Source organism: Danio rerio, chromosome 14 (assembly GCF_052040795.2).
Source record: "Danio rerio strain M-AB ecotype USA chromosome 14, GRCz13ab, whole genome shotgun sequence".
In the NCBI taxonomy this organism is placed as follows: domain Eukaryota; kingdom Metazoa; phylum Chordata; class Actinopteri; order Cypriniformes; family Danionidae; genus Danio; species Danio rerio.
In genome coordinates, this window is record NC_141034.1 from 16,236,650 (window position 1) to 16,260,000 (window position 23,351).

General features: G+C 37.2%; 1 protein-coding gene across 1 annotated transcript in view; it reads left to right on the plus strand.

Moving 5' to 3' along the window:
* The window catches only part of rraga (Ras-related GTP binding A), a 149,668-nt gene that overhangs the window by 116,105 nt on the left and 10,212 nt on the right, over nucleotides 1–23,351 (plus strand). Inside the window, exon 11 of the mRNA NM_199714.2 lies at nucleotides 11,920–12,038. Coding sequence (NP_956008.2) covers nucleotides 11,920–12,023 — 104 coding nt within the window. The 3' untranslated portion in view covers nucleotides 12,024–12,038. The remainder of the gene's footprint in view (nucleotides 1–11,919; nucleotides 12,039–23,351) is intronic.

Consider the following 23,351-nt stretch of genomic DNA (forward strand, 5'->3'; position numbering starts at 1 on the left):
AAAAGTTAGATTTTATTTCCATCATTTACACTTCTTAAAATAACAGAAAACAAAAAAATGGTGTCTGCAAAAGTTTGGGCACCCTGCAGAGTTTATAGCATGCACTGCCCCCTTTGAAAGCTGAGACCTGACAGTGTCATGGATTGTTCTCAATCATCGTCTGGAAAGACCAAGTGATGTCAATCTCAAAGGTTTTAAATGCCCAAACTCATCCAACTCATCTGACCTTGCCCCAACAATCAGCATCATGGGTTATTCTAAGCAGTTGTCTAGAACAGGGGTTCCCAAACTTTTCAGCCCGCGACCCCCAAAATAACAATGCCAGTGACTCGCGACCCCCAATATCCTCTGAGGTGGTTATAAATACAGAAACCTTGCATGCAATGACGCAGACACACCAATTAAGTTTGTGTCAGTGCTTTAAATGTGCCAGAAAGTATAACCTGATGTTATAAAATCAAAATGCATCTGACGCTATTGCTGCCTTTAATATAATGTAATTACCCCAGGGGTCGCAATCCAATAGAACTAGTAACTATAAGCTACTATAGTAACTAGTATATAGTAACTATAAACGACTATTTTTATTTTCAGTATAGTTATGGATAAAATATGTTAATTCTTATGGTTTAATAAAAATAAATAGATTTTTAGAAATCACCAGGCGACCCCCCTTCATTGCCCCGCGACCCCTCGGGGGGTCCCGACCCCCACTTTGAGAACCACTGGTCTAGAAAACTGAAACTGAAAATAGTTGATGCTCACAAAAAAGGAAAAGGCTATAAGAAGATAGCAAAGCGTATTCAGATGCCAATATCATCTGTACGGAATGTAATTAAGAACTGGCAGTCATCAGGAACAGTTGAAGTTAAAGTAAGATCTGGAAGACCAAGAAAAATATCAGACAGAACAGCTCGCAGGATTGTGAGAAAAACAAGTCCAAACCCATGTTTGACTTCACAATCCCTCCAGAAAGATCTGGCAGACACTGGAACTGTGGTACACTATTCCACTATAAAGAGATACTTGTACAAATATGCTCTTCATGTAAGAGTCATCAGAAGAAAACCTCTTTTACGTCCTCACCACAAAAAAACAGTGTTTGAACTTTGCAAATGAACATATAGACAAGCCTGATACATTTTGGAAACAAGTTCTGTGGACCGATGAGGTTAAAATAAAACTTTTTGGCCGGAATGAGCAAAGGTACGTTTGGAGAAGAAAGAGCACAGAATTTAATGAAAAAAAACCTCTGTCCAACTGTTAAGCATGGAGGTGGTTTAGTCATGCTTTGGGCTTTTATTGCAGCCAGTGGCACAGGGAACATTTCACGAGTAGAAGGAGAAATGAATTCAATAAAATTTCAGCAAATCTTGATGCCACCTGTAAAAAAGCTAAAGTTAAAGAGAGGATGGCTCCTACAAATGGATAATGATCCTAAACACACCTCCACAATGGATTACATCAAGAGTTTTGCCATGGCCTTCACAATCTCCTGACCTCAACATTATTGAAAATCTATGGATAGACCTTAAAAGAGCAGTGCATGACAGACAGCCCAGAAATCTCAAAGAACTGGAAGACTTTTGTAAGAAAGAATGGGCAAAGATACCTCAAACAAGAATTAAAAGACTCTTGACTGGCTACTAAAAGCGTTTACAAGCTGTGATACTTGCCAAAGGGGGCAATACAAGATATTAACTCTGCAGGGTGCCCAAACTTTTGCAGACACCATTTTTTTGTTTTCTGTTATTTTGAAAGTGTAAAAGATGGAAATAGAATCTAACTTTTTTAACATATTAAAAGAATGTCTAATCTGTAATTTGATGCCTTCTGGAGATTTTTCCATCTTTCCTTGGCTTCTTTATGCACATTAATACAAATTTTTACCTGGGGTGCCCAAACGTTCGATCCCCACTGTATATATATATATATATATATATATATATATATATATACAACAGTTCTGTCTGGTTCTCAAATCTGATTGGCTGATAGCCGTGCGATATTCTGCAATATCAGAACTCCTACTCCTCTCTCTCTGACAGGTCATTCAGGGTGTCTTGGTTCCATCCCAAAGAGGGAAAAAATCACTTTCACGAACGCTCACGCTCAATCTGCCCAGTTGGTGGAATGAACTCCCTAACTGCATCAAAACAGCAGAGTCACTCGCTATTTTCAAGAAACGACTAAAAACTCAACTATTTAGTCTCCACTACACTTCCTAATCTGCAATTGCCTCTTTGAATATCACACTAACTGTACAAAAAAAAAATAAAAAAAAAAATAAAAAAAACTACTAATACTTCCCTTCTTAGACTTTACAGACCTGAAACTTGCCTTTAGTACTTATTCATTGTTGCTCTTAGTTGTGTAAATTGCTTCCTTGTCCTCATTTGTAAGTCGCTTTGGATAAAAGCGTCTGCTAAATGACTAAATGTAAATATAAATGTCCTACAGCCTCTTTACCCTTTGTGTATTACTCCGCCCACATACAGCCAGCAAAAAGCAGACACTACAGATCTAAAGTTTAAAAGATGCACGCTCAACCGTTAAACTGTCAGCTTATGATTTGAATCCGGAAGAAAGTAGTTCCTTATACTAAAGGGTTTTTGAGACTTCGTGTTTGATTTTGTTTTTATATACACAATTATGCCATCAAACTGTTGTATAAACGCAATATCACACTCGTAGCAGTGCGATATGGCTGTATATCAGCACTGGTGGGGGCACTAAAGCCTGGTTTATACTTCTGCGTCAAGTGACCAGCGTAACCCACGGCGCATGCAATGCGCATAGCTGTGCATTTATACTTCTACGAGCTGTCTCTGGTCTGCATGAACACTTCTGAAACGCTAGTTGGCAGTGAGGTGTAAATGTTCCTCTGTGTCGAGTTTCTTCGCTGCTGTTTTGCTTTTCCTGAACACTTCCGGGATGTACAAGTGGCTCAAACTCACTCATTTTGAGGCAGGAACCGGCGGACGTGCAACAACTTTAGCTATGAGGTAAACACAAAACAAAGCTTTTCATGCGGAGCTCCTTCACGGAACTCCACACATGTAAACAATCGCTCCATCTGGCTCGCACCATTTATGCAGCTCTCGGTCTCGCCCAGACTCGTCAGTGTTACCAAGACGACCAATCACAGAGCTTGCGCTACGATTCGTTGCGACGTGTAGTTACATTTTTTGAGAAGTGCATGTAAGCGACGCTGACGGCCACGGCGAAGGGCTATGCATCAGAGCCGTAGCATACGTGGGTGTTTGACGCAGAAGTATAAATCAGCCTTAAGGCACGCCTCCCACCAGTGCCGATATACAGCCGATATACAGCCATATCGCACTGCTACTATATATATATTAGGGCTGTAACGATACATGATATGAAACCGAAATCGCGACACTCAGATCAACAAACCTGTGTCACGGTGTGATAAGGGAGAATTGAGACACACCCCATGACTACCTTTCCAAAAACGTCACGCGTGCTTGCAAAAGTTGAGCTAGTTGAAGAAGAACGTGAGGAAACACTTTTTTTTATTCGACATTACGAGCACTGCTCCGTTTAAGCCCTTGCAATATGGGTTTAGCCGGGAGAGCTCGCGCAGCTCTTAGTAAGGGACCGTTAACCCCGCTTGACAACAGACAACGGCAGAAACATTGCCAAAGCTGTCAAAGCGGCCAGATTTTCACCGCATATACGATGTGACTTGTAAACATTAGTATGAACCTTAGATACCAACCCATCTAAATGCATAATTCTTTTAAAATAAAAGCTAGGTAAATAAAATTATTGAAGTCTGTTGCAGGACATGAAAAAAAAGAAAGAGAAAGGAACAACAAACAACTGTGAACAAACAAAACAGAGCGCACATTACAGAGAGTGTAGGTTTGTGTGAACAACAAAAACACCTGTTAATGCATGACCAGGTTACTTCAACGCAAGACATGTCCCCAAAATGCCCACTAAGCCAGAAACATAATGGTTCACCCTGTTTTTTCATTTGCCCGAAAATAAAAATAATGTCAAATAAAATTAAATAAAAACATTACTGATTACCCGTCTGCAGATGACCGTACAGGGCAGGAGCAAGATCCCAAAAGGGAATTAACAAGTCTCCATGGGCATCTTGTTATTGTCCTCTTCAGTGCAGTTATGATGATCGCCACCGACCTTGTCGTTAATTTTCTCTTGTTGAGCTGAGAAGGATACGGTAGCTGTTGCCTTCTCATTGCTTTGTAGCGCTGCAGAGTATGTCTTCAGTGGCAATGAAGTTACAAAATCCTTTGCCTTCTGAGATCAAACATCATGTGCTCACCTTTGTGCCATAGTTTAATTACCTCGGGATAAGTGAGGAAGGGCTGGAGACCAAGTGCTGTCTTCTTCTTCAAAACTGGATTAAACCTCTTTCTCTTAGTAGTTGTGGCTGAACTGAAGTCAGGAAAAAATAGTAGCATGACATTGTCCTGTGTATATTTCACTGGATATGCCTGCCAAGCACCTTTTAGGTTCGCAGATCTGTCATGCCATCTCAAAGCACTAAGGTGAGAGTTTTTTACTGAATCGTTTGTTGTTTGTATATCTAAATGTAAATCACGAAGTGCAGGTGTCATTACAGAGTCTATCGCTTCTCGTACAGTCAAGGCCACTACCGAATCCAGAGAACTTTTGCTGTTCCGTAAGCGCTAGCTTGATGCCGTTAGCAATAGCTTTGTCGAGATCTTCTTTGAATTTATTCTTTATTGGTGATTGTTCACTCTTTTCTGGCTGTCTTTGGCAACTGTCGTACTCATAGTGGGCTAAATAAAGAGTGGTAAAAATTTACTGACAGGATATATACAATTTCTAGCAAAATGAGCGGAGCGAGAGACTATGTGTGCATTGCTGTTGAAGTGTTAAGTCATCTCAGACCAGATAATTTTGTTTTTTATGATCTGAAAGTCCTTCAGATGCCTTTTGGCAAACTCCAGGTGGGAAGTGGCTTCCATCTGGCTACTCTACCATACAGGCCTTATTGGTGGATTGCTGCACAGAAGGTTTTCCACTCTCAACGCTGCAGCTCAGACAAAGTGACTATGGGGTTTTTGATCATCTCCCTGACTAAGGCTCTTCTTTCCCTGATCATTCAGGTTAGAAATCCGGCCAGCTCCAGGAAAAGTCCTGGTGGTTTTAAACATCTTCCTCTTACGGATTATGGAGGCAATTGTGCTCATTGGAACTTTCAGAGTAGCATTAATTTTTCTGTAGTCTTGCTCAGCCTTGTACCTCAAGACAATTATGTCTCGGAAGTCTACCGGCAATTCCTTTGTCTTTATGCTTGGTTTGTGCTTTCACATGCACTGTCAACCCTGGGACCTTATATAGACAGGTGTATGCCTTTTCAAATCATGTCCAATAAACTGAATTTACCACGGGTGAACTCCAATTAAGCTGCTGAAACATCTCAAGAATAATCAGTGGAAACAATGTAATTTTGAGATTGATATTAATATTGATATTTTAGCCTCTCATAGATTAGATTAGATTAGATTAGATTAGATTAGGTTCACCTTTATTGTCATTACACATGTACAAGTACAATGCAACGAAATGCAGTTTAGGTCTAACCAGCAGTGCAATAGCAGCAAGTGCAGGATACAGGTATAAGTTATAAAGTGCAGTTATAGAATAACTATGGTGATATTTACAGATGGATGTACTATAAACATTATATACAGGTTGTATTAGCTATGAACAGAGATTTACAAAAGATTAATATATGTGCAGGTTGCTATTAATAATCAGAATTGTGCAGATAGATAAACATGAGAGAGTCTGTGAGGGGCAGAGTTCAAGTGTAAGACAGCTCTGGGGAAAAAGCTGTTCCTCAGTCTGCTGTTTTTGTCTGTCGGAGCCTGAAGCGCCTGCCGGAAGGCAGGAGTAAAAACAGTCTGTGAGCAGGAATAAAGGTGTCCTTCAGAATACTGCGTGCTTGGCGCAGACAGTGTTTTTTCTGGATGTCCTCAATGACTGGCTGTGTTGTTCCTGTGATGCGTTGAGCAGTTTTCACCACTGCTGCAGTGCCTTAAGCTCAGCAACAGAGCAGCTTCTATACCAGACTGTGACGCAGTTGGTCAGGATGCTTTCTATTGTGCAGCGGTAGAAGTTCACCAAGATTGCTGATGAAAGCTGGTTCTTAAGTTGCCTTAAGAAGAATTAGGCGCTGGTGAGTCTTCTTGACAAGGCTGGAGGTGTTGGTGGTCCAGGAAAGGTCCTTTGAGATGTGGATCCCAAGGAACTTGAAGGATGAGACAGGCTCCCATTGATGTGGATGGGATCATGTGAGCCTGTTCGTCCCTTCCTCTGTTAACCCTCTGGGGTCTAAAGGTTGTTTTGGGGTTCTGGAGAAGTTTTGACATGCACTGTCATTTGTGTTGTTTTCAGTATCTTAAAAACATATTAATGGCTAAAGTGTGATAACACTGTAAACAGCACAAGTTGGGCTACAATAATACTTAAGCAGCATGTTTGTATGTGTTTGTGTTTTTGAGAAAGAAACGTTTATGCATGTTAGGGGAAAAACAAACATTTTGAATCCACTGAAACAAGGCAGTGAAACACACAAAGAACATTTGTGCACAAGACTTTTGAGAACTGGATCTTGTAGTCTAGGGTTTTTGCTTCAAAATGATGTGAAAATCATCTTGTTCACTTGCTCACAGAAAACAATATAATGAATTAAAATTTCTAAGTCACTTTCTGTGTGAAAATGGTTTATGCGAGAAGGCGTGAACTATCGTTACTATGCAGTGAGTCACACCAGAAAAGACAAAGACCTGCATAATGAGCTGCATAATGAGCCATCAGACAGCTATGTGACTAAGAGTTTCAAGAAAGAAAACATTTTTTTTTCTGAGAAAAAAAAAGTTTATATATATATATATATTTTGTTTGCAGTTTATTTAAAATATATTTAATTTTTATGACTTTAAGAAGGGGTGAAATCCCATAGACTTAACATTGAGCCGAACTTTGACAAATCACAGCGCCGAGTGTGAATTTTATAAAAAATATGGGATTCACAACATCTGTAAGGGGTTGCAGCCTAAATCAAAGAGGGTATAAGTTGTACCCCTGGCGCCCTAGGACGTCCCAAAGTGCTCCTATTGACTTACATGGGCTCCATTAACTCCCATTCATTTTCCAGACACTCGTAAGATACTATTCCCGGAAATCGTCATAGCGCCAACAGTGAATATCGTAGAGACATTGGATTTGCGACATCTCGAGATGGTTACAGGCCGCTTAAAAACATACCCCGAAAGGGGGTAAATGTTGTACCCCTGGGGAGCTAGGACTTCCCAAAATCTCCATTGACTTAACATGGAGCCAAACTTTAACCAGTCACTGCGTCCATTGTGAATTTCATAGAAATATGGGATTCACAACATCTGTAGGGGCTTGCAGCCTAAGTGAGAACATACCCTAAAGGGGGTATAAGTTGTACCCCTGGAGTGCTAGGACTTCCCAAAGGGGTCCCCATTGACTTAACATTGCCTATTGACTCCCATTGATTACATTGACTCCCATTATAAATGTCATGTCAATCACATTACATAGCAGTGTCATACACACTTAAGGGGTGGCCTTATTTGACTCAAGCAACCAACCAGCGTCCCAATATGATAATGGAGCTCTCAAACCATGCCCTCTTAAACCATTTAAAGACCCTTAATAACTGCCCCATTGACTTAACATGGGGTGGGACGTCCCATTGCAGATCCCATTGACTTCCATTATAAAGGTCACACATCTATAACATTACATAGGAGTGTCATAGAGACATGGGGGTGGGCTCATTTGACTCAGACAATCAATGAACATGTCAATATGATAATGAAGCTCACAAGCCATGCCCCCAAACTGATTCCATTGACTCCCATTATAACTGGCCTACATGCATATCTTTGCTTAGCAGTGTCCTGGTGACTTGGGGGTTGGCTCATTTGACTTAGACAGCCAATCACATTCAAGTTCACTCTGTAACCTCGCCTATAGCAACAAAACAGAGTACCCTAGCAACCATTTATCAACAGCTATATCTCAGCATCAGAACATCACACTTGGGGATTGGCTCGTTTGACTCATGCTAGCAAACGGAACTTCCTATATGCTACACATGCTAGCAGTGACTAGCTACATGCTAATATTGACTAGCCAAGTACTGTAACTTGCTAGAAATACTAAGTATAAATATTTCATCAGGCATGTATGTGAGGCTTGCCTAGTAACCATTAGGGTACCCTAGCAACTGCCTAATAACCACACAAATTACCTTAGCAACCACCTAGCAACCATTCAGAACACGCTAGCAACCGCCTAGCAACACCTTAGCAACCACCTCTAGCAGCTCCTACAGCATTAACTATATTCCAGGCATTGTCAGTAGTCACATGAATAGGTACATTAGCTCATTTCAGCTTCCACATTTCCACTGCTGTCATCCCTCTGGCCAAATCCTCACTCGTGTGACTCTCAAGGGGGCGTGTCTGAAGAACATGGCTTTTCATTTCCCATTCAGCGTTAATGTAATGTGCCGTTACAGTCAGGTAGCTATGTGTAGCACGTGACGTCCAGCTGTCTGTTGTCAGAGCAACAGCTGATGCTTCGGCCAACTCATTCTCTATTTTGGGTTTTGTTTTTCTGTACAAAGCAGGAATTATTGTCTGCCTGAAATGCGCTTGTGAAGGAATAATGTAACGGGGCTCGATTACATTTAGCATTTTCCTAAAACCCGAATTCTCTACTACCGAGTAAGGTCCCATATCAGCGGCTATAAATGTGCTGTTCGTCTCAGTGATTTGTTTTGCCCTGTTTGAATCCGTGGGATGTGCCTGCTTAAATGCTGCAAGGATAGTGTGGAGTGTGCGTGTTTCTATTTTTCTTCTAGTTCCACTTATTGACGCAGTGGGGTGATGTCAGCGTAAATGAGTTGACATGTTAGAAGTATTGCCGCTGATGTAGCTTATTGTCATGTTGCAGATGAGACATACCGTTGTTTTTTCATCCACCACTCTCTTGCCGCCACCCTCATAGCTTACAGGGAAACCAAAGTGCTCCCAAATGCCAGACTTGTTGGTTATAGGAGAATGCTCTATTTTTGGTCTGGTAATAGCATTAACGTTAGCCATTGTGCAACCAGCTAGCTCAGCATGTGCCTGAATGGAGTAGTGTTTTGATGCAGGCGGGGCAGTCAAAATTACCGCGCTAACAGAGCTAACGTTGCGTAAACAGAGCACCCGGTTGCAGACGTCAATAATGTAATAGAATATCAAACTCCGCTTCAACTCCGCTACAAGTTTATAAACTGCCTTTGGAACCCAATTAAGGTACAAAAATCTATTTAACAAAAATAGTGATGCAGTGAAGTATTTTTTTCGCTCAGCCGAGCCTTCTGTCTGTTGCTGTGGAGAAGCTTGCTCCTGACACCTTTTATCTCCGCCCCGCCCTCCGACTACTGAGCGTCTCTTTCTCTCTCTCTCTCTCTCTCTCTCTCTCTCTCTCTCTCTCTCTCTCTCTCTCTCTCACTCACTCACTCCTGCGGGCATGCACTGTGGTCTCATGAGGAAACGCTGCTTTTTGATAGTGTTTTTCTTGCTCCCTAATACAAATAATTTTTCAAGTATTTGTTCGAATCAAGTATTCGTAAAAACACACTATTTGTGCCTTTCCGAATACCGTATTCGGGTTCGGCTCCACCCTTAATATATATATATATATATATATATATATATATATATATATATATATATATATATATATATATATATATACATACACATAAATGCATATTAAGGATGTAACGATATGTTTATTGAACCGTTCGGTCCACCGGCTTTCGGTTCGGTACGAATTTCAAACCGAATATATATATATATATATATATATATATATATATATATATATATATATATATATATATATATATATATAAATATAGCACTTTTTATCGAGTGCTGTCAATCGAAAAAAAAAAACTAATTAATCGCACTTTTTAAAAAAAATTATCACGATTAATCGCATTTAAAAGACTGAAACTTGTAATTTATTCTATTCGAATCTAAAATTAATGTAAACACAAGACAAATACTATTTAAATTCAAAATATAATTCATTATTATCATTTTTGCTTAACTTGTAACACAGATTTCTTAATGTAAACAACATACCCACAATAAACCATCAAGAACCTGGCTTTACAGCCATATTTATTACAGAAATTAAAACACAGGCATGTTAATGCCATTTAAATTTCAAAACAATCAATCCCAATAATGAAAACACAGATTTTCATGTTGGATTTTAAGTGAACTGCAAAAAAAATGCTAAAATACATTACAGATAATTACAGATATGGAAAATTAATAATAATGATAATAATAATAATAATAATAATAATAAAGTATTAAATACAAACAATTGTACTAATTGCAGGGCTGGACTGGGACAAAATAATCGGCCCTGGCATTTTGGGCCAGAAGGGGCCCACTATATCAATCAAAACTCTCTCCATCACCCCACGCCCTTGAATATGTTTTTTACAACTCCCACTCTATAAAAGCACAAAAGCCATATATTGGCAATAACAAAAGTTGACAAATTAAAAACTTTATTTATTTTTTTTATTATAATAAAATTATAATCCACACTGGAAATTTGGGTGCCTGTGTTTTGAGAACATGACTAAAACTGCCTGCTGACACACACAGGTAATGTTAATTAATAAAAAATATATATATATAAAGTAAAAGCAATGTATCAGAGACCCTTAAAAAAATGTTTTCTCAACAATGAAACATCAAACGTAGCTAAAACATTTTACATTGTCAATCAAATTAACTTACTAAATTTAAAAATATAACAAATATTTGTTTGGGCCCTAACTACACAACTAAATGTAAAAAAATAAAAAAAAGTTGCTTAAGTTGCACACTAGTTTGTTCATGTATAAATGTCATTATAACCATATTATAAAAATATTATTTTCACTATAAGTCTACGTCATGCTGACGATCAAAAACACAATGTCATGATATCTCATTCAATTGTCTTCTGACCGAGTGCATCTTAAAATACATGAATGACACTCCTCATAGAGCTTGAGAAGCAGACATTCTTTATAATTTGTAAAATAAAGACTTGCAGGTAAAGAAAACAGCATAGGAGGAAGTTGCCGCGGGTCGTGGTGCAGATTAATAGTAAAAAAATAAATAAATTTAAAAAAAGTATATTTATATACATATAAACAACTACATTATCTACTAAAAAGCCTCAAAAGTAAATTTTGTAGTCTAACAACAGTTATATTTGTCAAACTGTACCATCTATCTGCTTGTTGCTGACTTTATGTGGGTGGAGTAATACACAGAGGTGAAGGGTGAAAATATATATATATAAAGAGAGAGGGAGAGAGAGAGAGGTTAGCCCGAGAGAGGTTAACACATTGGTATCAATAAACACTGAGTTTGGAGCACGACTGCCCCTACATAGAATGTTTGTCTTTTGCAAGAGAACCATGCTGCTTTGACTTGTCATGAGAGTCTATTCATTGAAACATGCATATTCAATGGCCCCATCTGTAGTTAAATTAAGTAAAATAAAATTAAAAGTAAATTAAAGTAAGACTTCAGTCTCCTGATTAAAGTATTAGAAATATTCTTTGATAGATAATGAAATAGAATGACAGTACAATGTCACATTAGACACCACATCATAGCACTCTGTTTCTTTTGTGCTAGATTATATAGTGTATTATACTGTACTAAAAGCTGTAGTGGTTCATAAGATCAATTTCTCTGTCTGTCCAAAAGAATGCCAGCTAATGCAATCTAGAAATTTAAATAAATCAGTCGCATATTAAACCATCTTTCTTATTTCCAGCATCTGCTGCCACCCTCATCAACATCCGGAATGCCAGGAGACATTTTGAGAAGCTTGAGCGTGTGGATGGACCGAAACACAGTCTACACATGCGTATGCGCTAAACTTTTAACACTGATGTGAGTACCTTAACAAGCCCATGCATTTCATTTATTTGTCTTAATTGTTGCTTCTTACCTGCAAAAGTTCCATATCTGCATTACACAAAATAGTATAAAAAAACATTTATTTTTGCAATTTTATAGGATTAGTTCACTTCCAGAATAGAACATTAATGAGAATTAACTTGCCCCCTTTAATTTAAGATTAAGTATTTTTTTATTTCTTCATTCAAAAAAGAAAGCATGCATACTTTGGATATAGATTTTTTTCTAGAAATTGTAGTTGAACTTCAGCTTTAAAAGGGTCTCAATGAACCATCTGAAGAAATAAGGGTCTTAACTAGCAAAAAGTTTATTTAAAAAAAAAATAAAAAATTAATGAAATTATTATTTTGTTTTATTTATTTTTTATAAGAAAATAACTGATTTAGTTGTTGCAAACTTCTGTGTTTTGGTAAGGATGGTTGTAACAAAAGGTGCAAAAAAATTAAGAGAGACTTACAGTCACATCAATTCCTAAATCTTTTGTGGCAGGGCAAAGGTCTGATAAGAACACCATTAAGAGGATCATAAAGTCAGCTGAAAGGTCTGTTGGAGTCAAAATGACATCTATCGAGGAACTTTACCAACGCCGTTGTCTGTCTAGGGCAAATAACATTTTAGGGGATCCAACCCACCCTGGTCATAGACTGCTCTCACTCATGCCATCAGGCAGGCGTTACAGAAGTCTGAGGAGCAAATCAGTGCGGTTTCGAGATTTTTTATCCTGTCATTATAAGACTTTTAAATAATACCGTTTCTTAAGCATTGTTGATAGCTAGTGTTAAAAATAAATACATTTGTTAAACTAGCATAAATTGTTAATATTAAAACAAATGGTGAAATAGGTATTTAAGTATTAAGTTATTCTCTTCAGAGATTTTTAAAAATGGGTTATATCTTATATAATTATATTTTTTATATTTCTATGGAATTATAAAAGCTTATTTATCATGTTAGGATTTTATAGTGTTTTTATAGTGATGTTTTTTATGTTCTTGTTGGGTCTGTTGCAACGTAATTTCGTTCTGCAATACAATTCTATTGTGATGATTTAAATGACATAAATAAAGGAAACTGAAACTGACAACACAAAATAAATATATAAAAAAGATAAACATTAAACAGAGATGCAGTTAGTCAAAAAATATCTGAATGTTGAATTGTATGTACAGATTTGTTATAAATATACAGGTTATAAGGTGCTTTGTACAAATACGTATGAGAAAGTATTGCATTGTATATTGTTATAAGGTGAGTGTATATTATTATTATTATTTATTATTAATTCCTTTATTTAGCCAGGAGATCACATTGAGACAGTACTGTCTCTTCTTCCAGTGAGACCTGGTCAAGATGGCAGGCAGCACATAAAGTTTCACATAAAAATCACAAAAACAATACCACAAAGTTCCAGAAGTTCAAGTTCTGACAGTACCATTTGGACTGTTAGATGAATACATGAACCAGATCTAGTGTGTTGGTTATTTATGTGAAATGTTAACAAATTAGAAAGATAGGATGGTAATTTACCTAAGAGAGCCATTAAAATAAATAAGTACATATTTAATTTTCTCCTTTGATATAAAGATAACCGGTCAAAGGAATCATACATAATGCAATGATGCGTCCGTGAGTCTGCACCTGTGACAAAGCGTATTGCTGCATGATAAACATAATCTAGTTTTCTTAGTAGAGTAGCGGCTGCGTGCATATAAAGATGATCACCATAATCCATTATAGACAGAAATGTACTCTCTACTAATGTCTTACGGGCCTTAAAAGGAAAACAATTTTTTGACCGGTATAAGAAACCTATTTTTGGCCTATACTTTTTCAATAACTTGTCAATTTGTATATCAAAGGCTAATCTCTCATCAGTCCAAATACCTAGATATTTGTAGAAGCTAACTCTTTCTATTTGAACACCATTCAGAGTTGTAATTGTCTGGTCTGTTATCTTAGTGCAGCTAGGGATAAAAATCATATATTTAGTTTAAAACCAATTTTAAGTCCTGCAACGTACACTGTAATACTTGAAAAGCAATCTGTTAATACTGTACAGGTTGGTTTAAGGAATGTGCCGCTGTATAAATTATTGTGTCATCGGCATACAGATGTATTTTAGCTGATTCTATTCTATGACCTAAATCGTTAATATAAATAGAAAATAACATCAGAGCTAAAATAGATCCTTAGGGAACTCCAGTGTTGGCATTAAGAAAAGGTGAATTATCATTTTCAACTGTCACACATTGAGTGTGTTCTGAAAAGTAATTTTTAAACCAGTTTAGACCAGGTTGACTAAAACCTAAAAGCCTAAGTGTCTGTAACATTAGTTTGTAATCTACAGAGTCAAAAGCTTTGGATAAATCAATACTGTTTACTGTCTAAAGAGGATGTGATATCATTTAAGACTAGCGTTGCTGCAGCCTGACTGGTAATCCTAAAGAATATTATCAACTGACAAATATTGTTTTAGTTGATTATTTATCAATGATTCAAAGACCTTTGCTAAAACTGACAGTCTGCAAATAGGACTGTAATCATTTGGGTCTGCGGGTGACTTCTGTGACCATTAACTCACACTTACTTTTTCCTGTTTTTTTTTTTTTTTTTTTCTGATATTTAACAATAATATCCTAACTTATAATGTCTTTGGTTGTTGAAAACTAGAACAGTAAATGCTGAATTAAGATTGTTCTTTAGATTATTATTTTATCATTTATATTGTCAGACAGCGAAAACATTTCACTAAATGTTTTAAATCAGCTGCACAAAGCGATTAGCATACTGAAAATCTTGTAAAATTGATAGATATAAAGATTTTACGCTTATCGTGATAAATATCGATATTGACTGATATTAAAAAATTATCGTGATAATTTTTTTTGCCATATCGCCCAGTTCTACTTGAGTCTCTAGAGATTTATGGACTTGTGCAACAGTAATAGGCAAAAACTTTAACAAATGAGAGGAGCTGTTTCAAACAGGCTCAACAAATGTATTTGAAGTATGGGCATATGAGTTGGGAGACTCAGAAGTTGAGCCGACAGATATAAAATAATTATTAAGATTGTGTGCAATAGTTTCTCTGCTTTAACCTGAGTGTTATTAACTTTTAAATTATTTGGGAAATTAGAAACCAATTTAGGTACTGAAATAGACTTGACTAATTTCCAAAAATGTATAGGATTTTTTAAGTTTTTGTCTACCATAGACAAATAATAATCACACTTTGCCCTTTTTATTAACTTTGTGCGCTTATTTCGTAAAGCTCTATATGAATTGCAGTCTGTAAAATCTTTTGATTTCTTTGCCTTGGCCCATAAAATATTCCTTTGTTGTATAGAGGTAGAAACTGTGTGACTGAACCAAGGATTATCTTTACCACTTATCCTAAATTGTTTTGTTGGGGTGTGTGTATCACAGATAGATAAAAATATGGATCTGATGTAGTCCCAGGCCAGGTTACCATCAGGTATAAATGAAACAAAACCCAGATCACTGAGATGAATATCCCATAAAAAGGCTTGTTCATTAAAATGCTTAAAGAATCTTTTAAAAATATATTGTTATAAAGGTCTATGGTTTTTACAGTTTATCACGCAGACAACTGCACAGTGATCACTAATGTAATTGCAGAAAACTTCCGTTGCGGAATATCTATGGTCAATCTATGGTTAAAATTAAATCCAAGAGAGAAGATTTTTCAGATTTTTCCGAGTTGTTGTTTTAATTAGCTGTATCAAACGAAAAGAGTCACATACCTCCTTAATTAAGTCGGAGGAAGACAACAGCCAGTCCCAGTTCAGATCGCCGAGTAAAATCAATTTAAATTTAGTCCAATCGTGAAGAAATTCTGCAGGTCAAGTGCATGCTTCACTTGAAGACGATGAAGGCGGGCGATAACAACCACTAACAATAATGTCCGAGCCGGAGACCAAATGTAGTCTAAGCACCAACAATTCCAGGCTGTTTACTTTGCTGATTGAATGTATGCGGGAGCAATTTAAGTTGGACTTCACGTATATTGCAATTCCCTCTCCTTTTTTTTTGTACGATCACATCTGAAGACATTATAAGTGTAGATATTAATCAAGTCATTTAAAACTGATGCCTTTAACCATGTCTCTGTGAGGACATTTTATTTATCAAAATGCACAAATAATAGGTGAAAAAAAGCGTAGTCCATTTGTGGATTTAAGTTCGTCTGCCGTTTGAAATTGGCCTGACACAGGAACCGGGTTGGGATGGAAGTTCCCAGATAGAAATAGCAAAATGAAGACTAACCATGATCTTCTCTTTGGATCCTAAATTGAGTTTCCACAACAAAGACGCATCACAAGGGCTGAAAGTCTCCCTTTCCCCTGGGTCCATAAGCAGCGTAGACCACACAAAGTTTCTGCAAAAATTGGCAACAAGCCGCGAGACCTGTCTACCCAGGGTAGTATTGAGCCATACTCCCTGAGCAATCCTCAAGCAGTTCCAGCGTACAAATCAGGGTGCTATGGCCGATGGTAAAGCGCAATTAACTCATAAGTATGTCCGCTGTTTTCAGGAGTATAGTCCTTATCGCCAGAAGGCACGCCAGACCCAGGTATCCATAGTGTCGTAAAGCAACCCAGAAGAATCAAAAACACAAATGTGCGCATTCTGTTTTCTTATAAAAACAGTTATGTCTGATCAGACACACCGATTAGAAAGCATAAAACACTTAATATGCGCAATGACAAAATGCTTTAGTGAGCATTTAAAAGCAGCAATTAAAAAAACAAAAAAGCCCACAGAAGACAGAATGAAATGCACGCCTACAAACAATTTTCCATGACACCATCGCGGTGTCAATATAACATTGTTATAAGGTGTATTCCGATGTGTAATTATTTACAATTGTACTTATTTACAAGGTGTACTTATTTACAAGGTGTACTTATTAACAAGTATTCCGATATGATTGTGAGAGTACGGGTGTCCGATGTCCTTCCTTCAGTCCCAGTGAGTGTCGTGCTCTGAGGCTGGTAGGTCTCTGAAGGGTAGTAGGGTGCACTCCAATCAGCCACTCAAATCTACAAGGCATAGAGAGACAATTTTTAGAGTGGAGTGTTCTTCCCAGAATCAAGCTCAATTTGCTTTTCCTCTAGCGCCGTTTATGTAGGGCTTTCTTGATGAGAAGCAGCCATGACTCATTGGGCTTGATGGTAGTCTGACTGTAGTGGATTGAGGACCATAGCGACAGGGTATTGGATGACTCGCCATACTGTATTTCTGTTCAGCAGGGGTGAGTTTCAAACTCGCGTAGACAACCTGAGAGAGGACTACTTCCAGGCTTCAATGGGAAGCATAAAAAAAATAAAATTATACTCAAAATGCCCAAGATCATACCCAAAAAGCATCTGAGTTGGGTCATTGGGTCACCGGTACTGGAAATGTGATAATAGCCGCTTTTGCCTCTACTGGCTTTATTTCACACTGTCAAACCTGCTTACAAAGATAAACATTAGCAGCTTGACCAAACACACACTTTGCAAAGTTGTGTGTCAAGGAAGCATTTTTCAAATGCTCAAATACTGTAGATAATAAGAATATGTGTTCTGTCCACTGATTGCAAAACCCCAGCAAGGCATTGAGAACTCCACAGACTACAGCTAAAATGCACTAAATTATTTTCAACCAGATATTCTGTCTAATTTTTTATAGCAGAACTCTTAACAGTGTTAATACGATATGCGTGTTATTTTATTGGTTTCATGACCTGAATGTCAATATCATGTCGCAAAACATTAGTCTGTAATGGTAAATCAGAAAACAAAGTGTGAAACTTATTAAGATTATTAAGACTATTATTAAGATTATTAAGACCAACTACATCTTGCAACTGTTACTCAGGTAGATATGAAAGATGAGAACCCAAATTAGTTATGTTAACAGAATTATCCAACTTACTACACTGTTGACAAGTATTTCTCAGCCGGAGGCCATCCTCATCTGCACTTGCATTGCATTTATTGGGTACCACCTCAGACGTTGCTGCAGCAACTGCATTTTCTGTCACACTTTCATCCAATGCACAAATCAGATTTTCCAGTACATGATATGGTTTAATCACATTGACATGACACACCCATGTTTTTCATTTTCTTTCTGGATTATTTATCACATAATCTGTGTTCCTGAGTTTACCCCCTTCATATGGCCCCGTAAATCAAGATGACAAGGCAGAACCTAGAATAGGTAACAATTCTAACACCTGTGATGTCATCAGCAATTTTGTCCTTAAGAACCTTTAATGGACCTTAGACAGTATGAACAAAAACCAACTCAGCTTGGCTAAAACTAAGGGAGTCTTACAAATTTGTACCACAAACAAAACAAATAGAACACCTTTGTCCTAATCTTTACCTGTGCACATACAGCATTTTAGAAGCATAAATTTCAGGGTTTAATTTACAGTTTTTCTCAGTTGCTTTGGTGCGTTTCTCACAACACTAGTGCATTTTTGCACAACAGTTAATGCATTTCTCAAAACAATTAGTACAAACTGCAAAACCTAGCTGATAACCTGCAAAAGTGCTTCACATGCTCAAAATGGATCGTTCATTCCTTAAAAGCAAGTATTGATGTCAATCAAAGTGTCAGTATCATCAAAATGAAAAGTCCTGACACCATTGTTTATGAACAAGATGGTCAAATGGCTTTGTCATGTTTTCATCATGACAGTTTACTCCACATTTTTTTCAATGCAAAAAAGTCTGATTTTGGTGACACTTCCTAAAAATGCTCAAGACAGCACTATATACTGTTTGCACAGTCATTTGAAAACTACAGTAAAGTTAGACATCACTGCTTAGTAAGGTATCTGAGTACAATACACTGAATATGTATGTTTTTACATTTTTACTGCAGATGCTTTTTACAATTCTATTTTATTCCCAGCATTGTGCAAAAGAATGAACACACCCTTATTTACAACAAACATAAACTCCCTTTATGTTGAGCTGTGCTCAACTGTAAACAATATTGCAGTACATATTGGAACTGAGCCCACAACATACACAGCTTTGTAAATCATTCATCAAATTGTTCAATTTTAAAGACATTTTCAAGAAAATAAAGATTTAAATTTGTTTTATAAAATTTGCTTGACAGATTTTGACAACTAGTTCAACATTTTTTGTATGTAATGACTCAAGTAATGAAATAAGGACTATTAGTTTTATATGGAATGACTATTCAGCATTCACAAGTTTAGTTAAATTTGACTGACATGACATAAGCAAATGATAATGTTATAAACAGCAGAGCGTTGTATGAAAGCAATAGATGCATGTCCATAAGCATTTGCAATTTGTTGAAAAGAATGAGAAACTGCTACTAGGATGTGCACAAATGACTAATTGTTTTGAGAAATACATTACCTGTTGTGCAAATGTAAATAGTGTTGTGAGAATTGCACCAAAGCGACTGAGAAAAACTGTAATCTTTCAATTGCTCCCTGACTCTACTTGGTGGTATTCTGTAGAAACCTACTGTTTCGGAAAGTCTTCAGTGTTTGTATAAATGTGATGAAAAATTTTGTCCCTTGATCTATTTGGATAACTTTTGGAGAACCAAAAGTAGAAAAGTAGAAACAGGAGCCATTATTTTGCTTAACTGGATAGCCTCAGAAAAATAGGTTGCTCTGCACATTATACTGCACAAACACTGGTTACTTGTTTTGGTCTTCAGTAAAAGTCCTAAACAACCCAACAGTACTTTCTCAAATGCTTCTCCTGTAAAAGCAATAGGGAAAAGTGGAGCGGGTGGATTTATCTGATTCGGCTTTCCTGCAATTCGACAACTGCAACTGCTTTAATCCTGGCCAAAAATAAATTCATAAAAATCCTGGAGAATGCGATGGTATGTTTTAGCTATGCCTAAATGACCAGACATTAAGTGTTCATGTTCCATCTTCACATTAATACCATCTAGAAAATATGCCGTGTCCCCTTATTTAGCAGCATCAAAGTTAAAAGCAGATGAAAATCACTTAAGTAAAGTCCACCTTTTGTTACCAAAAAAACAAACACACAAAAAATGCACAAAGCCAGATATGAAGTTGACGTGCACCAACACACATTATCACATTAATTACATCGTTAGTAAATCCAAATGCAGGCATGAAATCTGTCATACGCAAAAGTTTTTGTGTGTACGCAGCGTTGGTACATGAGGCCCCAGGTCAGTCTTCATCTTGCTTTTGGGTATGACTAAAAGTTTCTTTCTCTCTCCCTACCACTTTGCGACAGTACAGCAGCCCATTTTGGATAATAAAGTGTGAGAGGGGCTGAGGAGCCAAGAGTCTTTCTTTTTCTTTCCCCACTTCTACTTGACCCCAACAATTCTGCTTTCCCAAAAGACCCTCCTGCTGTTATCTGTTGGAACAATTCAAGATCATAATATACTCGCTGTGGCTCTCTTGTTTATTATGGACCTGATATGAGGGCCTATTATATTTTTTGCCATTTTTCTCTTGCTAATGCTATTATGCACCCTCTCGCTACCACTTACATAAAGCAAACTAAAGTATTTACACACACATCAAGAATTTTGAAGTAATTGTACACATATAGTTGAGAAGAGGAATAATAAAGCTGCAATTGAGCCATTCTTTTACAAATTTAAGAGCTGTAGACCACATTTAATAGTGAGAAAGCATGAAGTTTTTTTTTTTTTTTTTTTTTATCGGGACAATGAGTAAAGTGTGTTAAAGTGAAGTGTATGTAGAGTAAACACTTTAACCATGCTGCTGGCTTGACATTTAATTATAATAATTCCTTACATTTATATAGTGCTTTTTTTTAGACACTCAAAGTGCTTTTACACAATGGGGGGAATCTCGTCATCCACCTCCAGTGTGCAGCATCCACCTGGATGACACGATGGCAGCCATATTGCACCATATCGCACACCAAACACCAGCTGATTGGTGGAGAGGACACAGAGTGATGAAGCCAATTATGATAAGGGGATGGTTTGGAGGCCAGTGGGCAAATTTGTCCAGGATGCCAGGTTGCTAGTCAGGTCTAACAACTGGTTGTGTACTGAAAGCTATTTTCTTTCATTTCTGTCTAACTATATTTTTCTTGATTCCGTTAAATGCGCTGCAAGTGACATGGAGTAAACAACTGCAGGCATACTGTAGTAACTACCTTAATATATTAATAATTAATAATAAGTCTAGTGATCAGCGGTAAAATTAGTTGTGGAAATTTAGTTGTGAAAACAAATATTTAATATGAACAAATACTGTGTTACAAACCACCTACTACTATTAAATACAAATGGTAAATAATGCAATGCTTTAGTTTATAAATGAAAAATTAAACTATATGTGTGTATGTATGTATATATATATATATATATATATATATATATATATATATATATATATATATATATATATATATATATATATATATATATATGTGTGTGTGTGTGTGTGTGTGTGTGTGTGTGTGTGTGTGTGTGTGTGTGTGTGTGTGTGTATATATATATATATATATATATATATATATGTGTGTGTGTGTTTGTATATATATATACATACATTTGTATATATTAAGGGTGGAGCCAAACCCGAATACGGTATTCGGAAAGGCACGAATAGCCTGTTTTTACGAATACTTGATTCGAACAAAAACTTGAAAAATTATTTTTATTCGGGAGCAAGAAAAACACTATATCAAAAAGCAGCGTTTCCTCATGAGACTACAGTGCATGCCCGCGTGAGTGAGTGAGTGAGAGAGAGTGAGAGAGAGAGAGAGAGAGAGAGAGAGAGAGACGCTCAGTGCAAAACGCGCCAAAGCCCGAAACCGAAAGCGAGACGTGATTTTTAAGGGGTTGTTTCATATGGATTTATTAATCATTCTTACTGTTCAGTGATCGCAAACTGCCGTAGTTTATTAAAGACGCAAACCCCTCACTGCATGTCAGCCGCGCGCCTTCAGCAGATCTCCTCATTCCTGCAGCACGAGGGCTTTATGATTGTTTATGAGCGCCAAAAGTGGCGGATCTTTCCGGTGAAATATCTGACTGCGTGTCACCGCATCCCTAAGGAGTGTTTGGGGAAATATTTGACTGCATGTCAATGCATAACAAACGACTAAGCCATTTCTTGGTCCTCCAACGGTCAAAAGAAAAAAAAAAGATAAAAAGTGATACTGTATAATGTGTGCAAAAGTGAAATCAGCAGAGGCAGAGATATTAAACATCTGTCAACATCTTCTATACATAATCATTCATTTCTTTTCGGCTAAATCCCTTTATCAATCTGGGGTTGCCACAGTGGAATAAACCACCAATTTATCCAGCATATGTTTTACGCAGTGGCTGCCCTTCCAGCTGCTACCCAGCACTGGGAAACATCCATACACTCTCTTTCACACACATACAATAGGGACAATTTAGCTTACCCAATTCATCTGTATTGCATGTGTTTGGACTGTGGTGGAAACCGGAGCACCCGGAGGAAACCCACGCCAACATGGGGAGAACCCAGTCGGGGCTCGAACCAGCAACCTTCTTGCTATCAGGCGACAGTGCTACTCACTGTGCCACCGCGCAACCTTCTATGTAATGTATTATCACATGCACTAAAAGCATCCTCTCCTGATACTGTCTGTGAACCCCCCACAAGCATCAATCCCCTCAATCAGCACAGCTATGTTCTGCTAAATCCTCCACAAGCACCAAACCATCAACACAGCCACATTCTGCCCCAGCAAGTCAGTTTCAAACATAAAAAATGTAAAAAATGTAAAAAAACAAACAAACTTTGTGTCTGTTTTGTGGCAGGCAGATGACAATAGCAGGGCTGTATCTTTTAGTATTATATAGAATACTTTTGTTCTGCCAGATCTCCCTGGCAAGGTTTTATTTGGATTTATTTGGCTAATTTTAGTTTTTAGAATTCTGTGCATTGGAAAGACGTTCTTTCAGAAGAAGAACAGTTTTTTGAAGTATTCTTTGTTTTTATTCTGTCTATTCAGTGTCAAGAACGTTGGTGGTGGGGTTCATAATATTCACAATAGTATTTTATTAGTTGTTGGTTTAACCATGGATGAGATAATGGCTTCTATGTTATTTTCTTTTCAATGACATTTCTTGTCACATGTTCAAAAACAACAACCAATATTGCATATATATAATTTATATAATGGGTATAATTAAACAGTACTTTAACTATAACGTAAATTAGAAATGTAATAGAAAAAATATATATTTTTGCGCCATTTTGAATTTTTACTCGAA